Raw genomic sequence first — 19,405 nt, forward strand, 5'->3', positions numbered from 1 at the left:
CTGAGGGGTGACATTATAGAGGTTTACAAAATTATGAGGGGCATGGATAGGATAAATAGACAAAGTCTTTTCCCTGGGGTCAGGGAGTCCAGATCTAGAGGGCATAGGTTTAGGGTGAGAGGGGGAAGATATAAAACAAAACCTAAGGGGTAATGTTTTCATGTAGAGGGTGGTACGTGTATGGAATGAGCTGCCAGAGGATGTGGTGGAGGCTGGTACAATTGCAACATTTAAGAAGCATTTGGATGGGTATGTGAATAGGAAGGGTTTGGAGGGATATGGGCTGGGTGCTGGCAAGTGGGACTAAATTGGTTTGGGATATCTGGTCGGCATGGACGGGTTGGACCAAAGGGTCTGTTTCCATGCTGTACATCTCTAGGACTCGATATGACTCTAATTGCTAGTCTCAGATCTGCTCTTGTAGCCTCTTGGGAGACAATGGCATAGTGGTAAAGTCACTGGTCACCCAAGAGGTCCAGTTGATCTTCCAAGTTCAAATCCCAGTAAGGCAAATGGTTGAATTGAACATAATCTGAATTAAAAGCTAGCCGAATGGCCACCACATAACCACTGTTGATTTTTGTAAAAACCCTGGTTCTCTAGTGTCTATTAAGGGAGTAAAACACACCCCCATGATTGGTCTGTAACTCCAGACCATGGTAATGGGATTGATTTCTAACAACCTTCTGGGCAATTAAGATTTGGCAACACAAGCTGGTCGAGCCATTCTATGAACAAATTAGAAACAATACATTTATATGTCTGGTCCAACCAGTTTCTGGTCTCTGGTAATCCTCAGGAATGTTGACCATGGAGGATTCAGTGATGGTAATGCCAATGAATGTCAAGGGACAATGGTTGGATTATCTTTTGTTGGAGATGGTCTTTGTCTGGCACTTGTTTGGCACGTAGATTAGTTGCCACTTGTTAACCAAAATCTGGATGTTGTCTAGGTCTTGCTGCATTTGGACACCGACTGCTTTAGTACTTGAAGAGTCACGAGTGATACTGAACATTATAAAATTGTCAACAAATATCCCCATTTCTGATCTTTTGCTCTCATTCATGTAGCAACTGAAGATAGTCGGGCTAGAATACAACCTTGAGAAACACCTGCAATGATGTCCTGGACCAAGATGATTGACCTCCAACAACTACATAGTCTACACAATTGGTAGTTTACCACAAAAATTATATTAAATTAACCATGCATGAGCCACTAAGAAATCCATAGATGATGCTCATCAGCACATACATTTAAAAATGTATACCTTTTATAACTTTCATGCTTGGATATGTTATGACAACTCCACGGCAACTGGGACCTTTACCCTAGGGCAGAAGGTCTGGGTAGAGACACTACTACTGCACCACAAGACTGTTAACTCAAATTTTATGTACTCACTAAGCATAACACTCATCCTCACTACTAGTAACTCTCTTGCATTCAACAATGTTAGCTGCTCTCTATTTGCCAAACACATCCATGTCTTCCCTAGTTTTGAACGTGATGCTATATTTGTCAATCTCCAAACTTTCAAATGAATTCTGAGTGACACCTCTTCCAATTCATCATGAACTGGTTGGGATCTGGTGACTCACTTGAAATAACTGTACGCGGTTGCTCTACATTCCTTTAAGCATGCATACCATATTACACACCTCTACCGCGGCTTTAACTTGTACTGTGCTCCAAGAACGCACTCTCATTCTTAATGAATGGTATAAGCTTATACAGTGCTTTTCCCCTCACCCACATCATTCCCAAGGACTGTAATGGAATACTCTCCATTGGATTGGACATGTGCAGCATCAATAACACTCGAGAAGTTCACCATCACATAGGATAAAGCAGCCTATTTGATTAGCATCTCATGTACCCACTACCTTTAAAATTCTCTCCTTCTATCATCAGCACAGAGGAACATGATGCCCCATCCACATGATGCACTGTGCACTCAGCCACCTTCAAAAGCAGTTATTGAACCTGCAATCTCAAATACATGGGCAACAGGCAGACGGAAGCACCCAGCACAGTGAGTTTTCTCCAAAGTTATGTCACACCCTGGCATGGAATGAAGATCACCATTCCTTCACAGTGACTGGTTTTACATCCTGGAAACTCCTCTCTAATAGGGTAGTGGGAGACTTATACCATATGAACAGCAGTGGTTCAAGATAACACACCATCACCTTCTCAAGGAAAATTAAAGGAATGGCAACATTAGTCTCTTCAACATTACGCTCATCCCAAGAGCAATTTTTAAAAAAATGCTTTGGCCCAAAGATCTGGAGCTGGTCTTGTTAAACATCACCAGAAGAGAAATCAGATGCAAGATCGCAGTAAGCCGACAGGTAGGTTCTCTTTTTCTCACATGATTTTTGTGATGCAATAGCAAATCCTGCATTGAGATTGATGTCAATTTTGTCCTTCTAGAATAGTGAAGAGATTAGATTCAACTCATGTACAGCAGACCATGAGAAATAGGAACAGGAATAAGCCTAACATTTAGGGTGTTGAGACATCAATATATTTCTCTTGTCAAGAGAGTTACTGTGGTGTAATATCTTCCAGGCTGACAATCCCATCACCCAGAATGGTGAAAGAAGCAGCTGCAGGATGCATCAGGTTCTCCTCCGAGTTACACACCACACCTAGGTGTAGACTCATGTCATTGTGAGTTCATTCTCGCAGGGGTAAAATCTTGGAACTCCCTTACCTAACAACACTATAGCAAACCTTCATCATTTGATCTCCAGCAGGTCACCAAGGTTTCCAGTGCCACCAATTTCCCATAAACCAACACATTCCAAGGGTACCTGTGAGCTCATTGAAGGAAAGGAGACACCATCTTCTTTAAGTGCTTTGATGGTAGCAGCAATAAGACTGAGCTGGGGATCCTTTTGAAACTCTTCCACCCATTCCACCAATAATGCCTTCAGCTTTTCACATACTTTTGGATGAGCCTGGGGAGAAATAGCAAGACACAGTTCATCATACAGATGTACTTTCAAAGAAAAAAAATTAAGCTGTATAATCAACTTTCAGTGACATTTTTGACAGAAGCTTCATCTGCAAGGGAAGCCTCCTGATGTAGTATTAAAATTCCACACAGTAAAGACTCACATGCTCAAATTCAAGTCCATTACAAGGAATTAAGGTCAAATGCAGCAGTCAGATGTTGGCAAATGTCACCAGCAATGTCACAATGACATTTTACTGCATTGCTACTAAATATTACGTAGTGTACAATGCAGAAACAGGGAGTTACACAGGTGAAAGGCTGCAAAGCTCAACATTACACAAGACTCCTCAATACCTTTCTCATCATACCCCATTTCTAACATTCTTCTATTCTCTTCTTTCTCACCTTTCCATCTAGTTTACCCTCTAATACACCAAAGTCATTTGCTTCACCCAATACTTATGCATGGCACTCCAACTACTCTCTAGGTATACTATATACTTGCCTCTTAAGGGGTTTGTATGCTCAGAAAGCTTCAATATGGTGAAGATAAGTGGGAAGCCAGAGGACTGAGAAGCCTTTAAAAATCAGCAGAGGATATAAAAGCAATAAGGAGAGGGAAGGGAGAAGATATGAGTGAAAGTGAAATAAATGTAGACAGGCTGGTATCTCATCACCAGGTCACCATTTATTTGCATGTGCACAGTATACTAGCTGTGACCAGCCAGCTCAGAGTCAGACTCTGAAGTCAGGAAGCTCTCTGAATCCCCCTGTATATATCGGTCAGCCAGGTCTCACTGATTGGCCCAGGTCAACAATCCCAATCAAGGATCCCAGTCAATGAGTTCCACCTGGTTCCAATCAGTACAGTAAGATAGCTCGTAATATAAAAGAAAATTGCAAGAATTTTGTTTAGAAATATATAAAAAGGTAAGAGAGCCACAAGAGTGGACACTGGACTGTTGGAAAATGAGGCTGTGAAACAGTAATGGCAAATCAAAGAAGTAACTGGGAAACAGAATAGGTACTTTTCAGTCTTTACAGTGCAATACATTACTAGGACACCAGAACTTCAAGAGTCGGTGGGCGGGGGCGGCGCGGCGATGTGAGTGCAGAAGTTGCCATTAAAGGAGAAGGTATTAGGGAGGCTGAAAGGTCTGAAGATGGATAGATCAAATGGGTCAGATGGACCACACCCTGAGTTCCAAGAGAACTTGCAAGAAATTGTTAAGACATTAATGGTGATATTTCAGGAAGCTGGGAGGAGTCCCAGAGGACTGGAAAATGGCTAATACAACACTTCCGTTTAAGGGAGGCAGAAGACAGGAAACTATAGGCCAATTAGCCTGACCTCAGTCATTTAAGAGAATCTATTATTAAGGATGCGATTACTTGGAGGTTCATTATACAATAGGACTGAGTCAACAATGGTTTCATCAAGGGAGGTCATGTCTGACGAAACTGTCAGAATTCTTTGGGGAGGTAATGAGCAAGTTAGACAAAGAAGAGCCAGTGGATGTGATCTATTTGCACTTCCAGAAGGCCTTTAACAAGGAGGCTGCTAAGTAAGACATGACCCCCATGGTGTTAGGGGAAGATACTGGCATGGATAGAGGAGTGGCTGACTGGCAGAAGGTGGAGAATGTGAATAAAGGGGGCTTTTTAGGATGGCAGCTGGTGGCCTGTGGAGTTCTGCAGGGGTCAGTGTTGGGAGCACAACTATTCACGATATGCATTAATGATCTGGGTGAAGAAATTGAAGGCGTTGTTGCTAAGTTTGCAGATGACAAAATTAGGTAGAGGGACAGGTAGTGTTGAGGAAATGCGGAGGCTGCAGGACTTGGGCAGACTACAGAAAGAATGGACAAAGAAACGGCAGATGGAATACAATATGGGAAAGTATGTGGTAGGAAGAAGAGGCATAGATTATTTTCTAAACAAGGAAAGGCTTCAGAAATCTGAAACACAAAAGGTACTTGGAAACCTCGTTCAGGATTCTCTGAACATTAACATGCAGTTGGTAGTTAGGATGGCAAAAGCAATGTTTGCACTCTTTATAAGAGGGCTAAAATACAAGGAGATGTACATCTAAAGCTGTGTAAGGCTCTGGTCATACTTCACATGAAATACTGTGAGCAGTTTTGGGCCTGGTATCTAAGGGCAGACGTGCTTGCGGTGGAGGGAGTTTACAAGAATAATCCTAAGGGCTTGTCATATGAGGCGCAGCTGAGAACTCTCCATTCAGTGGAGTTTAGAAGGATGAAAGGGAACTGATTGAAACTTACAAAATACTGAGGGGCGCCTGGATACAGAAGATATAGAGAGGATATTTCCAATAGTTAGAGAGACTAACACCCAAGGGCACAGCCTCAGAATGATGGCATGACTCTTCAGAACCAGGAAGAGGAGGAATTTCTTCAGCCAGAGGGTGGTGAATCTGTGGAATTTATTGCCACAGAAGACTGTGGATGCCCAGTCATCGAGTGTATTTAAGGCAGAAAAAAGATTGACGAAGGGTTACAGGGAGAAAGCAGGAGAATGGGGTTCAGAAACCTATCGGCCACAATCAAATAGTGGAATAGACTTGATGGACTGAATGGCCTAATTCTAATCTTTTATCTATGGTCTTATGGCTTGACAGGTTAAATGCTGAGAGCATATTTCCCTTCATGGGGAGAAACTAGGACCAGGGGGCATAGTCTCAGAAAGACAGTAAAAGGAACAGCAAAGGAATAAGGGTTATAGTGATTGGCTGGGTATGTGGAGTTGAGTCCACAAAAAGATCAACCATCAACTTACTGAATCGTGGAGCAAGTTCGATGGACCAGATGGCCTATTCCTCCTCCTAATCCTTGTGTTCTTAAGTAAAAGAGGCATCCATTTAAAACTGAGATCAGCACAAATTTCATCTCTCAGGAGATCAGAGGCTCTTATGAACTTACTACCACAGGCACCTGTGGGGCAGAGTCTGTGTGTGTATCTAAGGCTGAGAGATAGTTAGGTTCTGGATCGGTAGGGGTATCAAGGATTACAGGGAAAGGGCAGGAAAGCAGACATGAGGAATGTCGGATCAGCCATGAATGGTGGAGCAAGCTCAAGAAGCCCAATGGACTACTCCTGTTCCCAATTCTTTTGGCCTACAAATTGAATCTAACTTCTTTGCTTTTCTGGAGGGCAAATTTGACATCAATGGTAGTGCTGGATTTGGTATTACTTCGCACTAGGTAAAGAGTGGAGCTGGAAAAGCAATACAGGTCAGGCAGCATCAGAGGAAGAGGGGAGTTGCTTGTTCAGGTTCCAACCTGAAACGTCAACTCCCCTCCTCCTCTGATGCTGCCTGACCTGCTGTGCTTTTTCCAGCTCCACTCTGACTCTCATCTCCAAGTTGTTATTACATCACAGCAATCAGTGTGAGAAAAATAAATTAAGCTGCAAAATTCCTGTATTAGTACCAGTGAGTTTTGCAAGAGACAAGAGTAGCAAATGTATCAGCTTATAGTAAATCAGCGACAGTGCCAGGTACTCGTGCATCTTTCCTGATCCATATGCCTGAAAGTGGCCAGAAAACTAGTGAGAGTTAAACAAAATCTCAACTGCTGCTGATGACAGGGTGCAGCTATTACAGTTAACCTTGAATGTTTTGGACAAGGGTCTTGGCAAAAGAAAACAAGAGTTCCAAGAAATCTTCGATTACATCGTGATTGTGTCCCGACTTTTCAGGAAGATCCAGAGAATTATGATTATTTTATTCTGAGACTGTGTGTATTAATGTATATGACACCTTGATTCACTAGGCAAGGAAACAAAAAGTAACAGTTGCATTAGAAATTTATCACAGACAGAGACAATGATTAAAAGATTACCAAAAAGTTGGTTACTATACCTTATTATATGCACTTAATAAATTTCCAACTTCACTTGTGAAATCACGAGAACATATTTCTAAGTGGAAGATCTTCCCACAGTTTGAGACACAAGCACCTAGTAACTGCAAAATGAGACACAAAGATGATCAGCAGATTATAAAAAAAACTGGAAGAGGGTTTACAAAGAGCATTAGAAACAAGTCAATAAGTGTTATCTAATTGGACCTCTGGATAGTATTTAAACACAGCCAGAGGACTATACAGATGGCTAAGCTGCTGTCATATTGTACTAGAATTTTCTTCTTTTAAAAATTCGTTCATGAAATGAGCGCGTCACTGGCTAGGCCAACATTTATTGCCCATCCCCAATTGCTCAGAAGGTAGTTCAGAATCAACCACATTGCTGAGGGTCTAGAGTCACATGTAGGCCAGACCAGGTAAGGAGATTAGTGAACCAAATGGGTTTTTCTGACAATCAACAATGGATTCATGGTCACCATTGAACGCTCAATTGCAGATTTTTAAAAAAATTGATTTCAAATGCCACCATGTGTCAGGATTCGAATCCTGGTTTCGAGAACGTTATCTGGGTATCTGGGTGAACAGTCTAGCAATAATACTACTGGACCATCGCCTCCCCATGTTCATGTTTTACCATTTTGTAACAGGAAACATTTGACAAGTAGGGACACGTGCCGGAAATAAGTATTCCCAACTTTCCGTTCTAAACATGGACAATGGATTACTTATGATTTGGAGATGCCGGTGTTGGACTGGGCTGTACAAAGTTAAAAATCACATAACACCAGATTATAGTCCAACAGGTTTAATTGGAAGCACTAACTTTCGGAGTGCTGCGTAAACTACCTGATGAAGCAGCAGCACTCCGAAAGGCAGTGCTTCCAAAACCTGTTGGACTATAATTTGGTGTTGTGCGATTTTTAACAATAGATTATTCCTTCACAAACTGGATGTCCACTGCAGCGAGTATCGTGATTACATAGTTGAAAAAGGCTGTGTCTTGAATGTTTTCTATTTAGTTACAGCATTCATTTCTAGTTGCGTTTGGGGAGGGGGAGGAACACTACTAGCTCAGGGGTTGATTGATGTTTCTGACAGTACCACTGTCTTTCTAGGGAGTGCAGACATTACTGCTGAGATTACTGAGCTGGCAAGCTCAAAATAGAGTTGGATGGAGGACGCTAGTTGTGGTGAACATTGCTGAGTTAAACCATCACTGCAACATTTTACAAACTCTGCGATGCCCAATGGTTCTGAAGTCCTCAATGATGCTCCCAGAGGGGAATTCACGAGTATGTGCCTCATTCTTAACCAGACTTCCACAATGTCCCGCTTAATTGGTATCACATCCACAAACATCCATTCCCTCCACCACCAGCACTCAGTAGCAATGTGCACCATTTACAAAATGCAGGAAAGATCCTTAGACAGTGCCTTCCAAATCCATGACCATTTCCATCTGGAATGACAAGGGCAGTAGATACATGGGAATACCACCAGCAAAAAGTTCCACATCAAGCCACTCTCCATCCTAACAGCAGATGGACAGCATCAGTTCAAGGAGGCAGCTCATCACCACCATCTCAGGGTCAACTAGGGATGGGCAATAAATAATGGCAAGCCAGCAATGCCCACGTCCCATGAATGAATTGGGAAAATAAAAATCAGTCCCTCTCAAATTAACAGAATTAGAGAAAAGGGAAACTCGTCAGTGCAGTTGAGCAAGACAAAACAAGTCAGATTTCTGCACACAATCACATTCTTTAAGAAAGATTTTGTCAAAGTCTGCAGGAAGAAAAAGATGAAAGAGTTGGCGCTGCACTGGCTCCACTCACCGTTAAGGCCTTCATTGCCACATGAGGATTTTTGTGATTTACTCTCTTCATAATAGCCTTCAAACAATCTTTTGGCCTGATGTTAAAACAATGGAGAAAATTACTTGCGTCGAAATAGAAACGAAACACCCAACAGGAATGATGCATGCAAAATGTACATTGAATGTACTATAAGTTACACCCAGCTGTTCCAATTCACTGAGAGCACAAAACAAGTCACAAAGGTGCTTTGTACTTCCTAAATGCCAAAAGGCAGGTTCCAGACGCCAGCATTCAGAGGACCAACAACTAAAATGACTGACCTATGATCTCAGTCATCTTAAATTACAATTAAACTCCTCTTAAGAATGCCAGTTGGATCCAGTGAATGACAAACTGGATAATAAGGAAGCAAAGCAATTTTCCAACACAGCATTACATCAGCACATAACGGCATGGAAGAGCACTTTAGCAGAATTGTGTTACATGGCTCCTGCCTTTATGAAATACTACATGCTCTGACTGTCAGTGAAGTTATGCATCGATGCAGATAAAAATAACAGCACACATTTTGACAGCGTCTCACCAAAATCATTAGCCTTGTTTTGCTCTTTTCAACATTTCTACTTTGTAGTTTAAATTAACATATTCGCAGACATTTTTAAGTTTCCAATTTTGCTAAATAAATTCATCTGTTGGTAAATTGAGTACAAGGTAAGTATGTACTACAGCATTGAGACAGTCACTGATAATACACACAAAATCATTGCAATGATGCACAGGAGCGATGGAGCCTTCACACTGGGTGATCAAACGCCGATGCCCAGAAACAAGCCAACTTTTTAAAAAAATCAACAATGGCTCTGCTCAAGCTCCCCATAATGATGGTGAAATTTCATTTTTAAATTAAGTGAAGTTGAATAAATCAAAATAATGATACTTGAATGGAATGTAACTACAGTCGACTTTCAATGCCTTTTCAAAGTTAGCAATATTTGTGAATGAGATCCATCAATTGACAAATGCAAGATGGCTTGCTAGACAGAGATCAGGAGGGAGAATAATGACCAATTTACCCCCTCCTGTTCCTATGAGTGAGGGAAGCAGAAGGGTAATGGAAACTAAGTGAAGCATTTTTTCCATCCATACCCATTTGGTGTAGTCCCAACACGATCGCAGATATCCATGATAAGAGTCCAGTCTTCACTGGTGTTGTGTTCATTTGTGACTTTTTCTGAAAGAAAAACATTAATAACAATTCAGCAGAATCACAGAATTGTTATGGTGCAAGAGGGGATTTGGCCGATTGTGCCTGCAATGGCTCTCTGAGCATTTTAACTTAGTCCTGCATTTTCCCTGCAACCCTATACATTGGGCGATAGTTTTTATTTAAACTATGTCCTCTTGAATGCCTCAATTGAAATTGCCTCCACCACACTTGGAGTATTCTATATCTGAACTATTTGATATGTGAAAACATTTTTTCTCATCTCGCATTCACTTCTTTAAAAGAACATAAGGAAGAGATGATGATTCAAGATTGTGCCACTATTCTCTAAGATATTGGCAGATCTGTCCGAGGATTCAACTCCTGTTTTGTGCCACTCATCATAACCCTCTACTTGCTGAAATTTCAAACATCAACCTACCTCCTCTTTAAATACTTATCATGATCGGACATCCACAATGCACACAATGGAGAATTACAGACATTTACTGCACTCTGGGAGAAGACATTTGTTCACATCCCAGTTTTAATCGAGTGTTCCTTATTCTGTAACTATATCCCCTCTTTTGACATTCGCCCACTAGTGGAAACATAGAATCCCTACAATGAAAGTAGGCCATTTGGCCCATCAAGTCCACACCAACCCTCTGAACAGCATCCCACCCAGCCCCGTCCCCCTACCCAATCACTGTTACCCTGCACTTTCCATATTTAATCCTGTACATCTTTGGACTGAGGGGAAAAACCGGAGCACTCAGAGGAAGCCCACCATGGGAATATGCAAACTTTACACAGACTGTTGCCCAAGGGTGGAACCAAACCCGGATCCCTGGTGCTGTCAGCAGCAGTACTAGCCACTGAGCCGCCCCACCACACCTATCCTGTCAAGTTGTTACAGAATAAGATTACCCCTCATCCTCTTAAACTCTAATGAACGCACGCCTAACCTGTTTAGCTGTAATTGATAAGTCAACTTATTTATCATTTCTTTAATACAGGTGCCAAGACTGTACACAATACGACAGATGAAGCCTCAATGCCCCTGCACAGTTGTAGCAGGACGTCTCTATTTTTAGACTTTAATCCACTAGCAATAAAAGGATAAAATTCAATTTACCTTAATTAGTTGCTGTTTGTGTTTCATGCAAAGTACACCCAGATCCAATTTTTAAATCTCTATTTAATCAGTAGTCTGCCTTTTGATTCATCTTACCAAAGTGCATAAGAGCACAATTTCTACTTGAAACTCCATTTGTTAAGTTTTTGTCAACTCACTCAATCTATAACACTTTCAGATTCCTTATGTTCTCATCAAAACAAGCCCTCCCACCTATTTCTGCATCATCAGCCAATTTAGATGTCTTACACTCTTTCCTCTCCTCGAGTCAGTAGTAAATAATTGAGGATTAAGGACTGATCAATGTGGCACTTCAAGAGTTCTCTTTCCAATTTGAAAAGGACCCATTAATCCTGACTGACTTCTGAGTATTAACTAATTCTCAAAGCATGCTAAAACATTACCCGTAATTCTGTGAGCTCATATTTTTTGTCACCTGTCAAGTGCATTCTGGAAATCCAAATACACTACATCTACCAGTCCTTCTTTATTAACTCTTTGTCATTTCCTCAAAGTACTCTAGCAAATTTATCAAACATTATTTCTCTTTCACAAAACTATGTTGCCTCTGTTAGACTGCATTAGATTTGCTCTAGATAGCTTTTTCTTCCATAAAAGTGAACTTGAATTTTCTCAGTGACAGACATTCGGCTAACTGAACACATTCTCCTGCTTAGTCTTTCTTGACCGGGTGTCACATAAGCGGTTTCCACATTTGCTGGACCCCCCCCAGATCCAGCCAGTTCTGGAATATTCTGACCAATGCTTTCACAATCTCTGCAGCTACTTCCTTTAAAATCCATGGATGCGGGTCATCAGGTTCGGTCGACCTGTCTGCCTTCAATCCTGTTTGTTTGTTGTGACCCTTTATTAAGCAGTAATAATTTCTTTCTATCTATGCTTTCCAGATCCCTCCTGGTTTTGAAAACTTCTCTCAGACTTTACCTTCGCTTCAGGAAGAAAGACAGTCCTAGCTCCTCCTATCCTTCCTCATAAGTGAAGTAACTCATCCCTGGAACTAAGATATCAAAAGTTAATTTGCTCTGCTGACCTGCAAGAAATTGAATGCCCCAAGGGTAGGGTGGGATGTCTCGGTTCTACAGATAGAATGTAAGGAACTTACATTCCCATCCCTTGCCATTCGCAGCCATTTGCACAGCCATTTCGTAGTTGTTCAGAAGCCAATTTACATTGTCTTCTCCTACTATTGACATTATTCAGAAATCAAGAACGTTACAGTTGGAATTTTGACTACTCCCTGCAGTAAAAAAATGATGATTCATTACAAATTTGACTATTAAGGGATGGTTTACATGATACTGTTTCTGGAAATGATGTGATCACTGCTTTGTGTCTTAAGTGGGGGAATGGGTGAAGGTTGTAATCCACTGTAAGGTGAAACTCTTGTACTGTACAAAGAAAGGACTGTTTCCTTTGTACAGAGAGATCCCTTGACATGACTTCACAAGCATTGTGAAGAGTGTTAAAGGGTTCCTCCAGAAAGCTTGTACTGTGCTTGCTTATTAAGATTTTGCTTGTTCACAGAAGTTGCATCAAGTGTGTACGAATCTTCAAGAAAAAAAAATGGACAACATTCTCAAAGGCTCTTTTATACCCACTCCAAAGAATTCACATCACAGGAGGTGATAGCACAGCAGTCTCATCACTAGACTATTAATTCAGAGACCAGGGTTCACATCCTGCCATGGCAGATGTTAGAATTTGAACTCAATAAAAGGAAAGATCTGGAATTGTCAGAGTCTATTGATTACCAGGAAATTGTCAACTACTGTTGGAAAAAGCCCATTAGGTTCACGAATGTCCTTTGGGCAAGGAAATTTGCTGTCCTTAGCTGGTCCAGCCTACATGTGACCCCAAAAACAAGAGAACTGTGGCTGAGGCACGACTTTCCTCTGTGCAGTTTAGGAGGGCAATAAATGTTGGCCTACTCAGTGACGTCCAAATCCCATGGATGAATAAAACATCTTTCCTGCAAGTGTGGCTCCCAAGGTTGCGCAGAACACTCCAACTAATGTGCAACCAGTGAAAGCAAAATACTGCAGATGTGGGAAATCTGAAACTCAGCAGGTTTGGCAACACCTTTGGAGAGACAGAGTTAAAGTTTCAAGTCTGATATGACTTGAAACTTTACCTCTGTTTCTTTCTCCAACGATGCTGCCAAACCTGCTGAGTTTCTCCAACATTGTGTTTGACATGTAAGCAGTGTTCCATGTTCATGATAATCTCTCTGCTCTCACTCTTTCTGCTTCTACTTACAAAGTCTAGAATAATGTACATTTTAACAGCTTTCAACCTGTCCTGCCAGCTTTAGTGAGTGAAACATAGATACAACCTGGGGTTTCCATTCCTGCACGTTTTGTGGACTAGGACCCTTTATATAACACAGACTCCATGTGTTCTGGATACCAAAGTGCATCACCTCACACCTCTCCGTGCTGAACTATCCAATCTACCATCAAGTCAAGATCCTTCCAGGTTCTACATTTGCCTCCTCAGAATTCATTATCCTGCAAAGCTTTGTGTCGTCTACAAACTTTCAAATTGCCTCCTACACACCAAGATCTAAATTGTTCTATTCATACGTAAAGCAACGGTCCTAATATTGACTCTTAGGGAACTCCCTACAAAAACTTCCACCAGCCCAAGAAATACTCAGTAACTATTCTTCTCAGTTTCTACTCTTTGTGCAATTGTGTATTTAATAATGGAAGACTTTTTTTAGATTAGGAAGAAACATTTGGGCCTAAATTAGCACTGGCTGAGATGAAAACATTTTTTGGTGCAGTATCATTTGGTGGAGTAGCAGAAAGCATAAGGGACGTCAGAGAATACAGGAGGATATAGATAGTCTGGAGAGTTGAGCAGATAAGTGGCAGATGGTTTCCAATCCAGACAAATGTGGGGTGATGCATTTAGGCAAGTCTAATTCTAGAGTGAATTATACCACAAATGGAAGAGCCTTGGGAAAAGTTGATGGGCAGAGAGATCTGGGAGTGCAGGTCCATTGTATCCTGAAGTTTGCTGCACAGGTGGATAGAGTGGTCAAGAAGGCATATCGTATGCTTGCCTTCATCGGACGGGGTATTGAGTACAAGAGCTGGCAATTCATGTTAAAATTGTACAAGACATTGGTTTGGCCGCATTTAGAATACCGTGTACAGTTCTGGTCGCCACATTACCAAAAGGATGTGGACGTTTTGGAGAGGGTGCAGAGAAGGTATACAAGGATGTTGCCTGGTAAGGAAGGTGCTAGCTATGAAGAGAGGTCGAGTAGGTTAGGTTTGTTTTCATTAGAAAAAAGGAGATGGGGGACGGGAGGGGACCTGATTGAGGTCTACAAAATCATGAAGGGTATAGGTAGGGTGGATAGAGACAAGCTTTTTCCCACGTTGAAGGATTCAATAACGAGGTGTCACTCTTTCAAGGGTGAGAGGTGGGAAGTTTAAGGGGGATACACGCAGCAAGTACTTCACACAGAGGGTGGTGGGCATTTGGCGCGTTGCCAGCAGAGGTTATACAGGCAGGCACAGTAGATTCGTTCAAGATGCATCTGGACAGATGCACGAGGAGGTGGGGAGCAGAGGGATACAGATGCTTAGGAATTGACCGACAGTTGAAGACAGTACATTTGGATTGGCTCAGGCTTGGAGGGCCTGTTATTTAACTGACCAATGCAGAAGGAGACAATCATTTTATTGCTATTCCCACAATGTCCTGCATCTCCCAGATGTTTTCTTCAGCCTCTGCACACTATTTCCCACATTGTTATTCACAACAGGCAGAGTCTGAGTACAATAATTCAAAAGCACATTATTGTTTCAATCATGAAACATTCTGTTACAGTACCAGCATTTGTTGCCCATCCCTCATTGCCTCTGCACTGAATGGCTCGGTAGACCATTTGAGTGTGATTAGAAGTCAACCACTCTCTGGATGTAGATTTGCTCGCTGAGCTGGAAGATTCATTTTCAGATGTTTCGTCACCATACTGAGTTAACATCTTCAGTGAGCCTCCAGACAAAGCTCTGCTGATGTTTCCTGCTTTCTATTTATATGTTTGGGTTTCCTTGGGTTGGTGATGTCATTTCCTGTGGTGACACTATTCCCTATGGTGATGTCATTTCCTTTTTTTTCCCCTCTTAGGGGTGGTAAATGGGGTCCAAGTCAATGTGTTTGTTGATAGAGTTCCAGTTGGAATGCCATGCTTCTAGGAATTCTCATGCATGTCTCTGTTCGGCTTGCCCCAGGATGGATGCGTTATACCAGTAGAAGGGGTGTCCTTCCTTATGTAAGGATACTAGTGAGAGAGGGTCATGTTGTTTTGTGGCTAGTGGTTAGTAGTTGCTAGTCAACCACTTGGCTGTGGGTCTACAGCCACACCAGTAGTTTGAGCAGTTTCCGTCCCTAAAAAGGATAGCCATGAACCAAATGGATTTTTAGTTATGAATGATATTTTCATGGTCACCATCACCAAGACTAGCTTCATATTCCAGATTTACTAACTGAATTTCAAATCCGTTGTCATGGTAGGTTTTGAGCTCGTTTCCCCAAGGCATTACCCCAAGCCTCTGGATTACTAGGAGAAAGTGAGGACTGTAGACGCTGGAGAATCGGAGTCAAAAAGGTATGGCGCTGGAGAAGCACAGCAGGTCAGGCAGGATCAGAGCAGGAGTGTCGATGTTTCAGCATAAGCCCTTCATCAGGAATTCCTGATGCTCGAAATGTTGACTCTCCTGCTCTTCAGATGCTGCCTGACCTACTGTGCTTTTCCAACACCCCTCTAGATTACTAGTTGTGTGATATTACCATTAGATCATCAGCATTTCAGTATCTCACCAAAGTAAACATGAAGTTATTCCAAGATAGACCAAATGAATTTGAGGGCAGGATGGAAGTTGTCGGAAAAGTCGATGCATTTTCCAGTTCAGCATGGGTCCAGGACTGCACTGGTGCAGTCATTGATGTAACGGTGGAAGAGTTGGGGAACAGTACCTGAGCAATTCATCGAATTCGCCAATAACTTCCACCCTGCCCTCAAATACATTTGGTCTATCTCAGACACCCCATATCCTGCAAAAACTCCATCCTATTTTCCCAATTCCTGTCTTCATCGCATCTGCTCTGAAGAACAGACTTTCCACTCCCAAGCATCCTTGATGTCTACCTACTTTGAATGACGTGCTTTCCCCCTTCTGTCATCCAGATAGCCCTCCACACCACGTTCATTCCCCTCTCCACTGCTCTAAACACCCTCCACAACAGAGAAGACCCGTTCTCACCCCACTAGTCTCATCCTCAAGCACTTCCGCCAACTCAAACTGGACCCCACCACTAAGAACATCTTTCCCTCCCAGCACTCTCTGCCTTCTGCAAGGACCATTCCCTTGTCAGTCCTTGCGCCCCCTCCCCCACCCCTTTCCCTTGCAACCGTCAAAGATGCAAAACTTACCGATACACCACCTCCCTCACCACCATCCAGGGGCCCAAACATTCCTTCCAGGTGTAACAGACGTTCACCTGCCTCTCCTCTAACTTAGTTTACTGCATCCGGTGCTCCCGACATGGTCTTCTCTATATCGGTGAGACCAAACGTAAACTAAGAGAACATTTCACTAACCATCTCAGCTGGTTGGGCCTGTAAGGGCCAACCTGACATCCTAGTCACCGCCGATTTCAATTCCCCTTTGCACTCCATCTCCGACACATCCATCCTTGGCCTCCGCTACTGCCACAGTGTATCAGACCATAAATTGGACGAACACTACCATATCTTCTGCCTTGGCAGCCTACAGTCCAGAAGATTCAACACTGTTCTCCAATTTCAAATAACCTTCGCACCCATCCCCCATCTACCCCTCAAGCCCCACCTCCTCCCTTCCATTCCTCCTACTGACCCTTCCTTCCAGCTCTCAACCGGAATCATTCCTCCCATTGACCAACAGGTCATACGAACCACCTATCACCACCTCGCTATTCTGACCCTCTCCCTAGCCATAACCCTGCCCCTCAGTCTTTATCTGCAGCTCCCTGTTTTAAAAAATTCTCAAGGTCAGGTTCGTAGGAGAGTAGTCTGACACAGAACAAACGACCAAGAGGCGAGTCTGCTAGAATATGGGCATTTTATTCCCCGCAGCGTCGCACAACGGGTCTGGCTTATACTCACTCTACATGTTACAAAAAACTGGGAGCCGTCAGTTCTCGTAGAGCGGTTGCCAACAACCCACGCTCGGCGGTTAAACGTAACCCCGGAGCAGACTCACCGAACTGGAGACTTTTTCAGCTGATATACTCTTTTCCAGATATAAACATTCATGTGAACAGCAGAGCAAGGCTAAAAAACACATTCCATTCTGGTTACATACAGATAAGAAGATTCACACGGGACTAAGCAACACCTCCATTCCGGTTAGATTCACACATGTATTGGGACATAATTTTTAACCGTTTCACCACATTCCACTGCTTGGAATTTTACACCACACTCCCCCATGCCCAGTTCCATTCCTGAAATAGGGTTATACCCTAAATGTCGATTTCTCCACCTCCTAATGCTGCCAGCCTCCTGCTTGTCTACTAAACCATGAAGGCATGATGTCTAGGCGGTCTTGCCTCATGGCCAGGACAGTGAACAACAAATTAGTAGCAAGAATTGCAAACAGTTTCCTCTCCCTGGACCCCACCATCAGCTGAGGGTCATCAAGTTTGACATCAGATAATGCAACATTAGCCAGGCTTCACAAAACCATTTGGGAGCACGAATGGCATTTTAAGCTATTGAGTCCTTTACTTGGGGAAAAGAAAATGGGAGTGAAAACATTTACACATCACTTTGTAGAAAGACAACAAACCGTCACGAGTAACAGCAAAAAACATTCCCAGCTGCGCAACTTAGCTGCAAACACATTAACAACAAGAAGTTGCAGTGGTACAGCAACACTGGAGCGGAATATTCTCAGGAGTAATCACAAGGCAGCATCTCATACTAAACAGGAGTTGCAAGAGTGTGTCAAGGAGACTACAGAAAATGGGTAAAGACAAACAAGGGGAACGAAAATGTACAGCATACACTTCTGGAACATAGGGAGAACAGAATAGACTAAAGCTGGAGGGAAAGAATTCATAGAATAATACAGCACACAAGACTGCCAGAAACACATCAGGTCTGTGCTGGAACTTCAAAAAGCAATCCTGTTAGTCCTGCTCTTTTCCACCTTCCCCAAAGCTTTTCCTTCTTAAAAATGGTGTTCCAACTTCATTCTAATTGAATCGGATTTTACCACCTTTTAGGATCAGCATTCCAAATTCTAACCATACAAGTAGACAAAAATTTCAAATCAATATTACTTATTTTGCCAGTCATTCCCAAACTGCATTCTCTGGTTCTCCATCCTACAGACCTGGGAATAGCTCACTTTAAATCAACTTTATCTAAACACTTGATAGATTTTGGATGTTTCTATTAAATATTCTCCAAGTCGACTCTACTTCAAGTTCAATCATAGTTTATCTATCTACTTAAATAATTGGAACCATCATTTCAAGGCCAGATGAAGGGAAGAATAGAACATGCAGAGACTTACAAACAACTGTAAGGACTTTTAAAAACAATGGCACGCACAAGGTGGAAGTCAAAGGAAGGTAACAAAATGCAACAAACCTCAGTGCTCCCCTTAAACTGAATCCAACTATACAAGACAAAACTTTACGAGGGCTATAACTAAAACTTCTCTAGATGTAAATTAATCAGGGTTCCATTTTCCTAAATAGAATTTTTTCCGAAGATATAATGTGAAGTCATCACCATACTCTGCACATTCCAGTAAAACAGCAAAGGTAGAATACTGGAGCAGAGACTCAGATATTCTAGGAACATTAGGATTACTCTAACTGGCTCTTTTCTCCAGGCTGTGCTCCAGAGTGGAAGGGACATGTACCCAAGGGAAACAAATATCACCCCCACTAAACTATTTTCTTTCTACCTTGCCGTTCTTAGCTGTCATCCTCAATACACAGCTGAGGTGACCGGGTGACCCATTTCCCAATGCAAAGGCTGTGAGGAGGCAGATATAGTTATACAGCGCAGAAACAGACCCTTCGGTCCATGCTGACCAGGCATCCCAAACTGAACTGGTTCCATTTGCCTGCATTTGGTTGACATCCCTCTAAACCTTTCCTATTCATGTATCTGTCGAAACTCCTTTTAAATGTTATAATTGCACCCACCTCTACCATAGGCTGATCAAAACTCAGCTCCAAGGACAAGGTTTGTGCCTTCATTTAGGGACTTTCTAAAATTATCACTACTGAGATCCAGGAATCCATTGATCTACTCCTCCTGTATGTCTGCACTGCTGTAAATCAATACACATGTT

The 19,405-nt window shown here is 42.3% G+C and overlaps 1 protein-coding gene across 3 annotated transcripts in view; it reads right to left on the bottom strand.

The window, feature by feature from the left end:
• stam2 (signal transducing adaptor molecule (SH3 domain and ITAM motif) 2) overlaps positions 1-19,405 on the bottom strand; it is a 108,997-nt gene that overhangs the window by 61,827 nt on the left and 27,765 nt on the right. For all 3 annotated transcript variants that reach the window (XR_006312201.1, XM_043694254.1, XM_043694253.1), the window contains exons 2-5: positions 9,817-9,901; positions 8,689-8,764; positions 6,850-6,954; positions 2,821-2,967 (exon numbers count right to left, since the gene is read on the bottom strand). Coding sequence is in view for 2 of the 3 variants with exons in the window: in XM_043694254.1 (XP_043550189.1) it covers positions 2,821-2,967; positions 6,850-6,954; positions 8,689-8,764; positions 9,817-9,901 (413 nt within the window). In the remaining variant the exon portion in view is untranslated. The remainder of the gene's footprint in view (positions 1-2,820; positions 2,968-6,849; positions 6,955-8,688; positions 8,765-9,816; positions 9,902-19,405) is intronic.

This window comes from Chiloscyllium plagiosum, chromosome 7 (genome assembly GCF_004010195.1).
Source record: "Chiloscyllium plagiosum isolate BGI_BamShark_2017 chromosome 7, ASM401019v2, whole genome shotgun sequence".
In the NCBI taxonomy this organism is placed as follows: Eukaryota; Metazoa; Chordata; class Chondrichthyes; order Orectolobiformes; family Hemiscylliidae; genus Chiloscyllium; species Chiloscyllium plagiosum.